Raw genomic sequence first — 15,303 nt, forward strand, 5'->3', positions numbered from 1 at the left:
TCAATAAGTTGCTTAACCTCCATATGTTTCAGGCAACTCTTTACCATTCATCTTGGTACTTATCTACTAATTTTAAATAGTACTGAGTTGCTTTGTTACAATAAGTTTTCATAGTCAGAGTTCCCACATACGAGGAAATCTTGAATCAAGTATCTTTCATAATAGCCTTTAGAGTCTACTATAATCTTCTAAATATTCTCACTGGCAAAAACTCATCTTAAAAGAAAACATCTGATTCTGGACACACTCAGAAACCATTCAGCAAGGAATCTGGTGAACAATATGTATGATCAAATACAGTTGAGGTTTTCACTTTAAATATAATATGACTATCTGAAGAAAAGTAATATAACTTTTTTCTTATTTCTTCCAAACTTCATATTTTAAACTGGTCTGTAGGATAATCTCCAAAGAATATTTCTATCACTATTTAGAGATATAGAAATATTAGCTTTCTAGCAAGATTATTTTCAAGCATAGGCTATTTTGTCTATATGTATTAAAAATGAAACAAACCTCAGTGCATTATATTCAAGCCTCACATATACAAATATAGACTATAGTTATCTCATTAATAATCTAGCTTCAGATTTCCCTTTATTGAATTTCTCAAAGCAGTGTGCAATTTTGTTTAGCTGACTTTTAAGAAATAGAATGGTAGTCCAGGTAGGATATTTCTTCAAATGTTTATCAGTTGTTCCCTGAAGGACAGAAAGATAAGAAAGTATTTGAAAGTAGGGCTTTGAGGCTAAAGGCTAGAAAATGTATCCAAGACAAAAGACAACAAGAAGGTCCTAGACCCTCCATGGAGGATACTGAAGAGAAAAGATTTGTTAGTAGATTAAGGAATAGCCCTTTGTCATACATATCATAAGATAATGATTTGATAGAGATTTTCCATATAAATAAAGAATTTAGAAAGAAAATAATATTTTTAGATTTTCTATATAATTGTTCAGATTTCTATTTTAGTTTCAGTTTTGGTCGTTAAAATGTGAATTGAATTCATCAGGAATCAAACTCATTTTAGATATCTTGTAATAGGCATTTGTAATTTAATCTAATATAACCTTGCCAATAATTCACTCCTATCAACCCAACCATATCTATAAGTATGTTATTTTAGCAAAATTCTTAAATAACTATACATTCAATGTTTGAATCACTATATATAGAAAAAAATACTTTCATTTCAGAAATATCATTTATGCTTAATAGAAAATATTGCATTCAATATTAACTGGAATAATTCTGAAAAATTAAAGACAAAACTAAAAATAAATCTTCTATGTTTAAATTTATAAAGTAAATTGAAATGTTCAAGATCTCAGCATAACATGAGCTCCTGAGCTTCAGTGAGACAGGATATGTTGAGGCTTTGTACATTCATCATTTTATGGTTTAGGATCCAAGGACTTACCCTAATAATAGGATATCTTTGGGAACTATTAAAATTCATGCTTTATTGGAATTATATTTTGCAATTGGTATTAAGTATGAGTTCAGTCCCACCCAAGAGATCATTAAATCATATCTCTTATAATCACTAAATCATATCCCTTCTACTCCCTTGCTTCTCAGCATTTGTAATGATAAGTCATGGAAGCTAACACTACTAATAACCCTAATTGCAATTATTCAGTAATCACAGGATCTTGAAGGGAGAATGACCCAATTTAATCTTTTCTCTATCCTATGATTTTACCTCCTGCTCTTATTCTTATGATTCATTATTAACTGTCTGGTATGAGACCTGAAACTATATCATTATAAAGCAATGGTCATCATAACCATTTGATACTGGCTAAGTAGTTGATCAGTGGAATAAGATAGGTTCACAGGACAAAAAAGTCAACGACTATAGTAATCTAGTGTTTAACAAACACAAAGACCCTAGCTTTTGGAGAAAGAATGTCCTATTTGACAAAAACTGCTGGGAAAATTGGAAATTAGTATGGCAGAAACTAGGTATTGACCCACACCTAACACCCTATACCAAGATAATGTTGAAATGGGTTCATAATTTAGACATAAAGAGTGATATTATAAGCAAATTAGAAGAACAAATGATAGTTTACCTCTCAGATTTAGGGAGAAGGAAGAAATTTGTGACTCAAGAAGAATTGAAGCACATTATTGAAACCAAATGAATAATTTTGATTATATTAAGTTAAAAAGGTTTTGTACAAACAAAACCAAGGCAGACAACATTAGAAGGGAAGCAATAAACTGGGGGAAATTTTTACATTTACATACATTTATATTATATTACATATCTCATTTCTAAAATACATAGAAAATTCACTCAAATTTATAAGAATTCAAGCCATTTTCTAATTGATAAATCATCAAAGGATATGAACACACAATTTTCAGATGAAGAAACTAAAACCATTTCTAGTCATATGAAAAGGTGCTCTATATCACTATTGATCAGAGAAATGTAAATTAAAACAACTCTGAGGTACCATACCTCTCTCAGATTGGCTAAAATGACAGAAAAATATAATGACGAATGTTGGAGAGGATGTGGGAAAGCTGGGACACTAATACATTGTTGGTAGAATTGTGAACTGATTCAACTATTCTAGAAGCCAATTTGGAACTATGCCTAAAAGGCTATCAAACTGTGCATACTCTTTGACCCAGCAGTGTTTCCACTGGACTTGTATCCAAAAGAGATCATTAAAAAGGGAAAAGGATCCATGCTTGTGGCAGCTCTATTTGTAGTGGCAAGAAACTGGAAATTGAGTAGATGCCCATCAGTTGGGAAATGGCTGAATAAATTATGGTATATAAATGTTGTGGAATGTTATTGTTCTATAAGAAACCATCAGCAGAATGATTTCAGAGACTTACATGAATTGATGCTAAGTGAAATGAGCAGAAGCAGGAGATCATTGTACACAGCAATGGCAAGATTATATAATGATCAATTGTGATGGACATAGTTCTTTTTCAACAATTAGATGATTCATGCCAGTTCCAATGGTCTTGTGCATGCAAAGAGCCATCTGTACCCAGAGAGAGAACTATGGGAATTGAATGTGAATCACAACATAGTATTTTCACTCTTTTTGTTTTTGTTTACTTGCTTTTTGTTTTCTTTCTCATTTTTTTTCCTTTTTTATTCTGATTTTTCTTGGGCATCATGATAACTGTGGAAATATATATAGAAAAATTGCACATGTTTAACATATATTGGATTACTTGCTATCTAGGGGAGGAGGAAGGGAGGGAAATTTGGAACAAAATGTTTTTCAAGGGTGAATGTTGAAAATAATCCATGCATATGTTTTGAATATAAAATTTTAAAAAGAAAACCCAAAAAACTTTCTGGTATGGGAAAAAATCCCTATACAATCCAGTCCTGCCTCTCCAAAGTTCATACATTCTTCTGCCCTCTTGTCCAATGTGTCTCTAGAAACATCCAACCTTATTCTCTACTACTAGCTCTTTCATCTCTAGTGTTTCATCTTTTGTTACCATTAAGATATAACATTCTTGGCCACTCTCTCTTTTTAGTGCAAATTGATCCCCATACCCTATGAACATGCACACACACGTACGCATGCATCTAGCCAGCAAGAAGTTTCAGTCTACTCCTTCCTATATATTACCACGTCCAGAATCTCGTCACAAAAACTTCAATGCTATCCTCCATCCTTTCTCCAGAAGTTCAGTACCTGATTCCTAGTCTTCCTCTCTATTTCAACAAGAACTATTTGGCTTCCCATTTCATTATACTCTCTACTTCCATTATCTGTAGTTCTCTAAAAGACACAGTGTGTGAAATTGAGTTTCAGTGTATGTAGAGAAAAACATGTTTCATGATTAGCTGAAGCAGTCCTGAACCCAATTTATATGTGTGGGAAAATCTCAGAAGAAAAAAAAAAAAAAGCAAAGATTGGGGGAGACAAGATTAAGCGAGAAGACATCAATTTTTGAGTGTCTAATAGGAATCCCTGGAGCTGAAGACATGTGGAGGAAATTGAAACCCATATTCCTTAACTCCTATTCTCTGAAACTCAGACTGCTCAAAATGGATTTTCCCAGTAAGACTGCTCTCTAATTGGTTGACCTCAGATTTTATATTACTATGGAATTAAAGGTTTCAATGATTTATTTGTATCCTATCATCTATCCTAATTTGTAAAACTTTCCAAATTTCTGGTTTATTTTGTTTGACATTCATGATTGTCTTTTGTGTAACTATTGTTGAGTGAGAGAAAGCTAAGTTAAATGTAAACAAAGTTATTTGTCCCTTGGGAGTGACCAAGGCTTGTTTCTTTTACCCAATCTCTAAAGAGAACATCTAGATTACAACTATCCTATGTAGAAGACAGAAATAATTGTAGCTCTACTGAGCTTAAATATTCTTTGAATGATCCCTCAGTAATAGTTGTCCTTGGTCCTGATCTTCCCTTTCCTTCCCTTTCCCTTTCTTTTCCATTCCTTTCTTTTCCTTTTTTCCCCCTTTCCCTATCTTTCCTTCCATTCCCTTCTAGGGATCTGGTGATATAGCCATTGTCTTCCTCCTACTCTTCACAAAGGCAGAAAGTAGACTTTCCCAGATCCTAGATTATTGCTAAATGTGTGTGTGTGTGTGTGTGTGTGTGTGTGTGACCCACATGTAAGATAACAGCTCAATTTTCTACATTTTTACTCTACCTTGCACTCACAGGATTGGTCATAATTTAGAGACAATCTTCCTCAATTTCCATGTTATCTCAGTGATTTTGAATTTTAAAATTCTTCTCTTTGATCATAATTTCTTGCCATGCTATCTTTCTTTTTCTTCTTTCTCCTTTAAATGTATTTCTCATCCTCAATGTGACCTCCAATTCCTTTAATCTTCCCTATTCTTCCAGACTATCATATCATTCCTACTCTTAACTAATATGAGTTTTTTTTTTCCTTGAGACTGTAGATAACAAGTTCAGATACTTTTCCTTATCCTCAAATCAAATGCCCTTCTGACCCAACCACATATGCCCTTTTAACTTTTAATGCCAAAATTCTCTCCCAATTCCCATTTATTCTCCTATTCTCATGAAACTAGAGGAAAGTTAAACAATCTGACCATTGGCATTTGCATGTTTTTATTTAAGTTCACCATGGCTAGCCTTGTTGCAAGGAAATCCTTTTATTTTTATTTCAGCCCCTGTAGCAGCTATTACAAATCCATTTCCATTTTCTGGAAATGCCTCTCCAGAGTCTGCACAAGAAATCATCCTCTTCCTCTTTCATCTTTCATCATCTTCTTACATGCTGCCTATAACTATACTCTCATATTTGTCATCCAAAAAACAATCTTTATTGTCTATTCTATTTCTGGTCAAACTCCTAGACAAATTTGTCTACCCTTGATTCCTCCATTTTCTTAGCATTATGCTACTTCTCCACAGAATCAGGTTTCTGACTTTGTCATTCTATCAAAACTTTCTCTCCAAGAATGCCTTTTCACTGCTAAATTCAATGAAATTTATACCATTTTTACACTGGGAACACACCCTCTGATTCTCTTCTTCCTTCGATTCTGTTAGCACTTGTTTCTTCTCCTTCTGCTTCTACCTGACGAGTTGCTTAGCATTTACCTCCTACCACCTCAGTGAATGTATCCAGTTAGGCTCATTCTTTGCCCACTTCTCTTTTCACTTTACCTTCTCCTCTTTGATGATTCCATCAAATACCATAAGTCCAATAATCAATTTAATACAGATTATTATATTACCCAGCTCCATATATATTTCTGATCATTCTCCTAAACTTCGTTTTTTTTATTTCAACTGCCTACCATGTATCCTTCTCTCCCCACCAGATATCCACCAGCCTCTAAAGCTCAACACATTCAAAACAAAATTAATCATCTCTACTTCCAAGATGGCACTACCATCCTTCAAGTCACCAAGACTCATAACAAAACTATTCCTTTTCCATTACTACTAACATTGAGTCAGCCAGATTGCTGTGATTTTAACTCCTAAACATCTACCTCCTCTTTTTCATAAAGCTGGTACTCTCTCATTTTATCTGTTCTCACCTGGACCATTGTAATAGACTACAAGTTAGTCTCCCCATTCCCTTCTCCAATTCATTCTCTACTAAAACTGATATATGACAATATTACTCCTTGAAAAAAAAAGACTTTGGGGACTATTTATGATCTCTAACATAAAATATAAATGTATTTCTTTGTTTAAAGGCCTTCATAATTTTCTCCAACTTTTCAAGTCACATCATATTACTTCCCTTCCACATTCTGAGTCATAGTCACATTGTTTGATTACCATTCCCTAAAGTCAGTATTAAAGTTCTGACCTTCTGTATAGTTACACAAATTGTACCCTTTGCCTTCAATATACTCCCTCTTCCTTTTCACCTCTTAGAAACATTATCTTCCTTCAAAGTCCTTTGTGGGCCTAAAAAGCCTTCCCTCATCTTCTGCTTTGATAATGCTCTCTTTTTCTTCAAATTATACTGTATTTATGTATCTGTATGCATGTTGTATTCATCTAGTAGAATGTAAACTCCTTGAAAGCAGGAGGTGTTTCATTTTTAATCTTTGTATACCAAAGACATAACACAGTGCTTTCAGTATATACTGGGAACTTAATGAATGTCTACTGAATGGAATAACACATAATTGGATTTTTAAGATTATGTTTCTTAATGCACTTAAAACATTAAGTTTTATTCCTGAAAGACATGGGGGATTCTGTAGTCTTATCTATGAACAATTAAAAGCTATGGAAAAATTAAGAGTTCATTCATCTAAGCCTTTGAAGAATTAATTTTTTTATCTTAAGAATTATGACATAAAAAGTACATTTTTTCTTTCTTTTTATTTCAGAATATAATCATATGATAGTTAATGTCCCTGTCTGAAATCTCCTATGGTGAGATGTACTCAGTCCCACTATTTTTATTTCCATGCACTAATAGAAGACAAATACTGTAGCAGCATTTCACTCCTCTCCTACTATAGCAAACAGTGAGAGTAAATTCATATTGTGAGTGAATAATGATGTCCCTAACCTCATTTTAATTTCAATAATTGAATGGGAGACAGGGAGGCCCTATTGAAAGGCCTTTATGTTGGTCAAACACTAATGAGAAAATCTTTTTTGAGTCTGTGAGTCACTTGGTGTCATGGCAACAAAATATTATCGAAACCTGATTAGTATGCCCAGCAGATAGATAAGTGATAGCCTGCACTTCTAATTGTATTTTCTCTGTTTTCAGAGATGAATTTTATGTTGGTAAGAGGTGAGAGGCTGACAGTGTTCTGTTTATCCATATATCAGATATGGAATGTACTACATGCTCATAAATCCAATTCTAGTGAAGGCCTTAATACTGAAAATAAATAATACTTCCAGAGGATTAAAGAAAATAAAGTGGTCAAAATTATCCTTTGAACTCCAGTCTCTCAAACAATTTATTTTCATCTTAAAATCTAATTTGACATTCAGATCCAGTACAATTTAGTATCTTTGTATTGTGAGGGCAAGAAGAAGGAAAAAGAATCAGTGGGGGTACCCAAAACATCAATAAAAATAAAAGGGCTTCACAGACATGTAAAAGAAAATTCAGTGGAATAGTAGAACATTTCCTGCTGAGTTAAATGTGATGAATGCATTGTAGTAATCATACAGGACACTCCATCTCCTGCTTTTTCTGGATGTCCCTCATAATGTAATATGCTCCCTCCTTTTTTTCATCTTGTAAAATCCCTTTCTTCCTTCAAGATGGAGCTTAAGAAATACCTTTCCATGAAGACTTTCTGATTTACCTGATAGCAAGTGCCCTTTCTTCCTATCTTACATTTATTTGTGTTTATTCTGTATGCAATTGCATATGCTCTATTGTCTCCCCAATGGGTAAACTCCTTGCGAGTATGAATTATTTTATTCACTTATTGTATTTGTATTCCCAATGACTATCACAATACCTGGCACATAGTAGGTGCTTTTTTTAAAAAGCTAATTGCCTAATTCATAAAAAGATTTAGAATATAGTAAATTGAAAACATTTGGATGTGATTCAACTGATTATTAAGATTAAAATTATACTAAATCCAGTACTAAGGTTTTTATGTTAGGGAATGGGGCAATGTCAAAAATAATAGATGCCAATTTCAACACTATAAGCTTGGTTGATTGATTTAAATACACATAAGAGGAATAGGAAAAAATTAGTTGTAAAGTGAATAAAAAGAGCAAAGGTAATTATATTGATTCCTGATCTGTTCTATATCAAGGAAACCAGTATTGAACAACATCCTCTTTCAATTAGATTATGCAAAAACTTCAGAGACAAAATATTCTTAATCTGCCTGTTTGGGGGTAGTGATATTAAGATTTTTGCTTTAAGAAAGTTGTTCTAGAAGTCACAAGAAGTGAGACAGTAATCTAAAAGGTTTTGGTACAAACAATGCTACAAATTTATAAAATCCACATTCGAGATTAACCTAATTCTGAGATAAAGTTTGATAAAGCAGAAGAATAATGATGAAAGAAAGCCAGAACTGGGTGACAGTTGGCTATGGGGTATATTCTTGCAGATTTTGCAGCTAAAGAGGTAAGGTATAAGTAAGATACCCGATTAAATTATTTCTGGGGTTGGAATCTCATTGCTTTTTACTATTTGGCTGTTTGGTAGTTAACTCATGGATCTACTCTTTTTTAGTTTTATGTCTTAAAATGAAATGAATCATCAATATTAGAGGATTCATATATGAAACATTTCTTACTGATGTGCTTTATTCTTTTTAGTATTCATTCAGGTTACACAATCTCCACTACTTCTGTATTTTGAAGACAACATAATTCTAAAAACAAAATGTGAGATTAGCACAAGGAATGCAAAACTTGGTATATATTATTGACTAAAAATCTATACAGTCTTTTCATGGTTTATGAGCGCAAGGAGAATTAATAATGCTTGTCCTGAAAAGCTTATTACTCTTTGGTAGATGCATCAGCATGTGGACTAAGTTTCAGATGTACCAAATACCAAAAGCAATCAATCTAAAGTCAACATAATGAAAGCCAGAGGAACATTTATCTACATGTTTAGAAATTCAGTGGAGGATATGAGATTGCAGAGAGAAAAAGAGTCATCAAATCAGGGAGAGGCAGGGAGAAGAGCAAACAAACACATTCCCAATAGGGATTAGCACTGGTTCATGAGGATGTTTAAACTAACCTTGGATGGAAACAGCAGCCAGAAAGCCAATCAGTGTGACCACAACCCGTCAGGATTACATTGCCATTAGGGATGCCCACCATCTTCCAGTGGTGATCTTCACTCCCGGAAACTAAGATTTCTTTACGAGGATGTATGGCAACACTGCAGAGGAAGGAGAGAAAAGGAAAATTAATGAAACATCCATGAGACCTATAAACTCAAAGCAATAATTGCAGGGAGACAGAGGCAGTCACAATCTCAAAGCCTCAGATGTAGGACTTGGAAATTGGGATATGTGAGGTCACAATGTCCTTCCAGCTATAAGATTTGACTAAATCAGAAAAGAAAATACCTTGTGATAGATTTGGAGCTAGAAAGTCCTTTGAAAATCATTTAATCCAAGCCTTTTCTTTTCCAAAAGAAACTGAGACTTTTGGAATCCAGTGATGTCTCAGAAGTAATTACTATGATGAAGAAACACCTTTTACTTCTATATGCATTCAATAATTTTTGTTTGGGTCTGGTTGAAATGGCATTCATATTCTTTGATATTGTAGGAAAGTTCCTTGGAAATCATAATAAACCTTCAAATAAATTATCATCCACAAAAAACATGGACTATAGTTGTTACCCTAGCTCTATAAAAATATATTTTTGATTACATGTCCCAGTGTTCCAATAAAGTAAAGTTTGTCCCACTCAGTACTAATGCACCACTTAAATTTCCCTCCATTAATGCATAGCATATATATTGCTATAAAGGATGTAATCTCCACCCTCTACAGAAAAAGAAGGAAATCAGAAAGAAGTATGTCAAATAATTAACATATTAACAACTACTACCAGGATGAGGTCAGGATCATCATCACTTTTTCAATATTGGAGGAAACATTTTCTAAAATGAGGAGCATCCAAGGTTAATATAAGCATGGGGTAGAAAATTTTTGTTTTGTTTTGTTTTGTTTTAAATTACTAAAGCAAAGGTGAAAAAACCTATGTTCCACTTCTCACTCAGCCATTGATTAGCAGCATGACAATTTATGTTCACCATCCCAAACTCGAGTTTTTGGTGTTGTTGTTGTTGTTTTCCAAACATGCATTGAAAAGATTAGGTTCTTTGAATTCCAAGTTTCTTCCCAGTTCTAATAGTTCATAATTCATCCAAACTTTCATTTTTGCAAATTCTTCATTTTTAAAAAAATTCTGAGATTCTTGCAGTAATGGGATTGTTTCTCTCCCAAACAAACAAAGAAAAAAAGCCCCCCTAACTTGAATCTGGAAGTCAAGCCTTCCATTTCTTTAGGGCAGAGAGGAAAAGAGCCATAAGGAGAGAAGAATGGGAGACTGTAGCTCAGTTCTGCCATCCCAAATAAATTCAGATCTTCTGTGGCAACCCCATAATATAACTTTTCTACTGGCTGAACTACCCATCAGAATAACTGAACTATATCCCAGGGCTAAAACTGTCATGTTTGGTAAATGCCAAGTCATCCAACTTGTTCTAGCTACCTAACAACCATGTTTCCATTCTATACAGCCATCCCCCATGGGAATCTGGCCATCTACCCAGTACCTTACACAATACCTGTCCCCACCCCCAGCTGCTGGGCTCCTAGCTCTTGGCACAGAAATAAACAGTGCCTTTGCTTCTTCAGTTGTCGCTGGCTCCACTCAAAAACCCTAAGAATCCCCAGACAAAAATTCCTCACTCTCTTCATCCACCATTTCCACAAATCACTTGCTTTCTTTTATTAGAATGTAAATACCTTGAAAGCAGGGGATACCTCACTTTTATATCTATATTCCCAGCATCTAGTAAATAGTAGACACTTAACTAGTGCATCTTTCTCTCACTGAATCTATCATGGAAAATATAATTGTGAAATCAGGATTTGTTTCTCAAGAGACAAGCAAGGGAGCTATGAAGGTCCAAAGCAAGGGTTGGAAGAATAAGCCTCAGGACCATAAACTTATTAAGTTCCGTGGCCTCTCCTAATATTGCAAGTAAGATAAATTTAGAGCTAGACAGAACTTTCAAAGCTAAGGTCCAAATCCCTTATTTTACTCAAGAGTAAGTTAAAGGACTTGAAGATGGTGTTTGATTTAAAGTCAGGGCTTTCTGACTCCTTCATTCACAACATATTGCATTTTATTCTTTATTCTAAATAGCATGAATATCATACTTCCTTTAGTACTCCCCATACTATCTAATTTCTCTTGCTTCTCACTTCCCAAGACAATATTTCCTACAACTATTCAATTGCAGTTTTTGTTATCTTTCTCTGTTCTCAATTTTGGACTTTTTATATCATTTTTCCCCTGTGCTTTGAAAGCTACTTACTAAGTTATAATACACACAATTCTGCCAATTATGCTATATTGATAACTGATCTTTATAGAATGATATAAAATTTGCCAAATAATAGATAGAGGCATAGAGATATGGATATGGATAGTGAAAGAGAAAGAAATAGAGATAAGACAGATATAGATACAGATATAAATACAGAGATAGATATACAAGATAAAGATAGAGATGGATTGAGAGAGCTGTTCATAAAGTACATGTGAGAAAATCATAACGGTGTTCTCTTAGCCAGGAAGTACCTGTTATATATGTGAAAAGGTCATGGACAAAATATAAAAATGATTTTTGCAATGCTTTTAAGGGGAATGACTTTTAATAGCTCAAGGGGAGGTAGGAGGGGAAGTAAGGACAAAATATAGAAAGTGTGGGAGGAGTTTGGGAGGAGCTAGGGAGGAACTAGGAAGGAACAAAGACAAACTGGCATGTACTCTAAGAAGTTGCATGCTGAGTGAGAAAATGTGTAATGAGATGGTTGAGACTATCTTAAATATGTCGACAAGACAGTCTGGGAAAACTAATCGCCTTTTGCGTGTGATCGTGGTTGATAAAAAGAACAGGATGGGCTCCTTTTAGCATTTCCTGAGGAGGGGAACAGAATAAACTGGTTTAGAGTTCATATCAGTATGCATAAAAATAGAAATGCAGACACTGACTGATATATAACTATAAATACAAATATGGATATAGGTGGAGATAGAGATAGATATATAGCTACATAGATATTGATATAGGTATAGATATATAGATAGCTATGGATAGAGATAGAAATAGAGGTAGAGAGCATCTCTGTAGAGCCTAATAGCAACCTTGTGAAATGAATATTTCAAGTATTACTTTGAGCATTTTAAGAGAAGAAACAAACAGACTCAGGTTAAAAAATGTTGAGTGTCTTGCCCAGGTTCACAGAGCCAATGTCACTTCCTGACTGCAACTTTAGTCTGTATCATGATATTTTTGCTTTTTCTGTTCCACAACAGAAAAAGTCTAGAGTGAATTATTCATATTCCAAAATCTAGTAATGCTGCTTTGTGACTTTTAGGAGACATATTCAGAAGTGGAATTTATTGCAGCTGAAACCGAGTGCATTTATAGAACTTAATTAGAAGAAAAATATGATAGGTAAAACATATCCGATTGAAATGAATTCCTTATTCAAACACATATAATAAGGCCAACAAAATCCTTGCTGCTAATGAGTGTGATATATGTTGCTTTTCAGTGTTTTTGGCAGACAGATACACACTTGACTAGATGATAAATTGGCCCCTTTAGTGAAGGTAACAAAAATCATTGGTGGCTTTAAGAAGTTTGAGAGAGAAGTTTTAAAAATGTCTTTTGTGAGATGCATTATTTGTTAGGAAATATATATAAACACAAGTTTGGAAGATTCTTTCCAAAATCTCTTCATGTAACTAAACTTAAAAATCTCTTAGTACTCCTAAACTTAATTTCTCTTGCATCTCACTTTCCAACATAATATTTTCTGCAAGTGTTCAATTATTAATTTTTTGTTATCTTGCTCTATTCCTAATTTTGGACTTTTCATGTTCATTTTCCCTGTGCTTCAAATGCTAGTCCCCAACTTAGAACACACAGAATTTGGCCAAGAACCCTAACATAAAACTAACAACCCCTGCCCTCAAGGCACTTACATTCTACTGGGGTAATGCAACATGTATTAAAAAAAGTAAACAAAAGGTTATTTGAAGAAGAGAAGCGTATTAATATATTTACAATACAGGGAATAAACCACAGTATATGGAATTTATATGAAACTAACAGAAAAGAAGCTTTTTATAACCATAGTTTTGGAGAGAAATATCTTCCTGCTAGGAAGCACAAATAGTGGTTATGATTATCTATCTGCACACAAACGCTTGGTGAGCCATTGTCTAGCAAGCAGTATTAACATTGCTGAGTACCTTCCACATTCATAATTCTATTCTAGCTGATACTGAGACACAAGAAATGGAGAATATATTTCCTTCCTTTAGGAAATATATAATCAACATACCAATAAATTCCCAAGAAATTATTTTACAGATCTATAAAAAATACTAACAAAGTTCATCTTCAAGAACAAAAGGTTAAGAATTTCAAGGGAATTAATGGAAAAAAAAAATGCTGTTGAAGGTGGCCTAGTTGTGCCAGACCTAAAACATATTATAAAGCAGAAAGTCATCAAAACCATTTGGTACTGGCTAAGAAATAGAGTAGTTGATCAGTGGAATAGGTTAGGATCACAGGACAAAACAGTCAATAATATAGCAATCTAGTGTTTGACAAATCCAAAGACCCCATCTTTTGGGATAAGAATGTACTCTTTGACAAAAACTGCTGAGAAAATTGGAAACTATTATGAAAGAAATTAGGGCTTAACCCACACCTAAGACCAGATACCAAGATAAGACCTAAATGGATTCATGATTTAGACATAAAGAGTGGTATTATAAGCAAATTAGAGGAACATAGAAAAGTTCACCTCTCAGATCTGTGGAGAAGGAAGGAATTTGTGTCCAAAGAAGAACTGGAGCTCATAATTGAACACCAGATAGATAATTTTGATTAAGCTAAAAAGTTTTTGAACAAAAAAAGGTTTAGTACAAAGAAAACTAATGCAGACAAGATCAAAAGGGAAGCAATAAATTGGAAAATCATTTTTCCATCTAAGGGTTCTAATAAAGGCCTCATTTCTAAAATATATAGAGAATTGACTCAAATTTATAAGATTCCAAACCATTCTCCAATTGATAAATGGTCAAAGGCTATGAACAGACAATTTTCAGATGAAGAAATTAAAACTCTTTCTAATCATATGAAAAGGTGCTCCAAATCACTATTAATCAGATAAATGCAAATTAAGACAACTTCTACATACTCTCAGATTGGCTAAAATGACAGGAAAAAGATAATGATGAATGTGGGAGGGGGTGTGAGAAAACTGAGACTCTGAAACATTGTTGATGGAACTGTGAATGGATCTAAATTCTGAAGAGTGATTTGGAACTATGCTCAAAAAGTTATTAAACTGTGAATATCCTTTGATCCAGCAGTGTTATATAAGCTGGGCTTATATCCCAAAGAGATCTTAAAGGAGGGAAAGGGACCTGTATGTACCAAAATGTTTGTGGTAGTCCTCTTTGTAGTGGCAAGAAAGTGGAAACTGAGTGGATGTCCATCAATTGGAGAATGGTTGAATAAATTATGGTATATGAATGCTACAGAATATTATTGTTTTATAAGAAATGACCACCAGGATGAATATAGAGAGGCCTCGAGAGGCCTACATGAACTGATGCTAAGTGAAATGAGCAGAATTAGGCAATCATTATACAGGGCTACGACAGATTACATGATAGTCAATTCTGATGGAGGTGGCTCTTTCCAACAATGATATGATTGAGGCCAGTTCCAATAATCTTGTGATGGAGAGAGCCATCTACACACAGAGGGAGATGACCGTAGGAACAGAGTGTGGATCACAACATAACATTTTCACTCTTTTTGTTGTTGTTTGCTTGCATTTTGTTTTCCTTTTCAGTTACTTTCTTTTTTTGATCTGATGTCTCTTGTGCAGCAAGAGAATCATATAAATATCTATACCTATATTGGATTTAACATATATTTTAACATGTTTAATATATATTTAATTGCTTGCCATCTAAGGGAATGGGAGAAAGGAGGAGAAAATCTGAAACACAAGGCTATGCAAGGGTCAGTGTTGTCAGATTACCCATGCATAT

At 33.9% G+C, this 15,303-nt stretch overlaps 1 protein-coding gene across 2 annotated transcripts in view; it reads right to left on the reverse strand.

Moving 5' to 3' along the window:
- SPAG16 (sperm associated antigen 16) overlaps positions 1-15,303 on the reverse strand; it is a 1,154,057-nt gene that overhangs the window by 614,115 nt on the left and 524,639 nt on the right. For both annotated transcript variants that reach the window (XM_051983613.1, XM_051983614.1), the window contains exon 11: positions 9,211-9,354. In XM_051983613.1, the coding sequence (XP_051839573.1) occupies positions 9,211-9,354 (144 nt within the window). The remainder of the gene's footprint in view (positions 1-9,210; positions 9,355-15,303) is intronic.

This window comes from Antechinus flavipes, chromosome 3 (assembly GCF_016432865.1).
Source record: "Antechinus flavipes isolate AdamAnt ecotype Samford, QLD, Australia chromosome 3, AdamAnt_v2, whole genome shotgun sequence".
Taxonomy (NCBI): domain Eukaryota; kingdom Metazoa; phylum Chordata; class Mammalia; order Dasyuromorphia; family Dasyuridae; genus Antechinus; species Antechinus flavipes.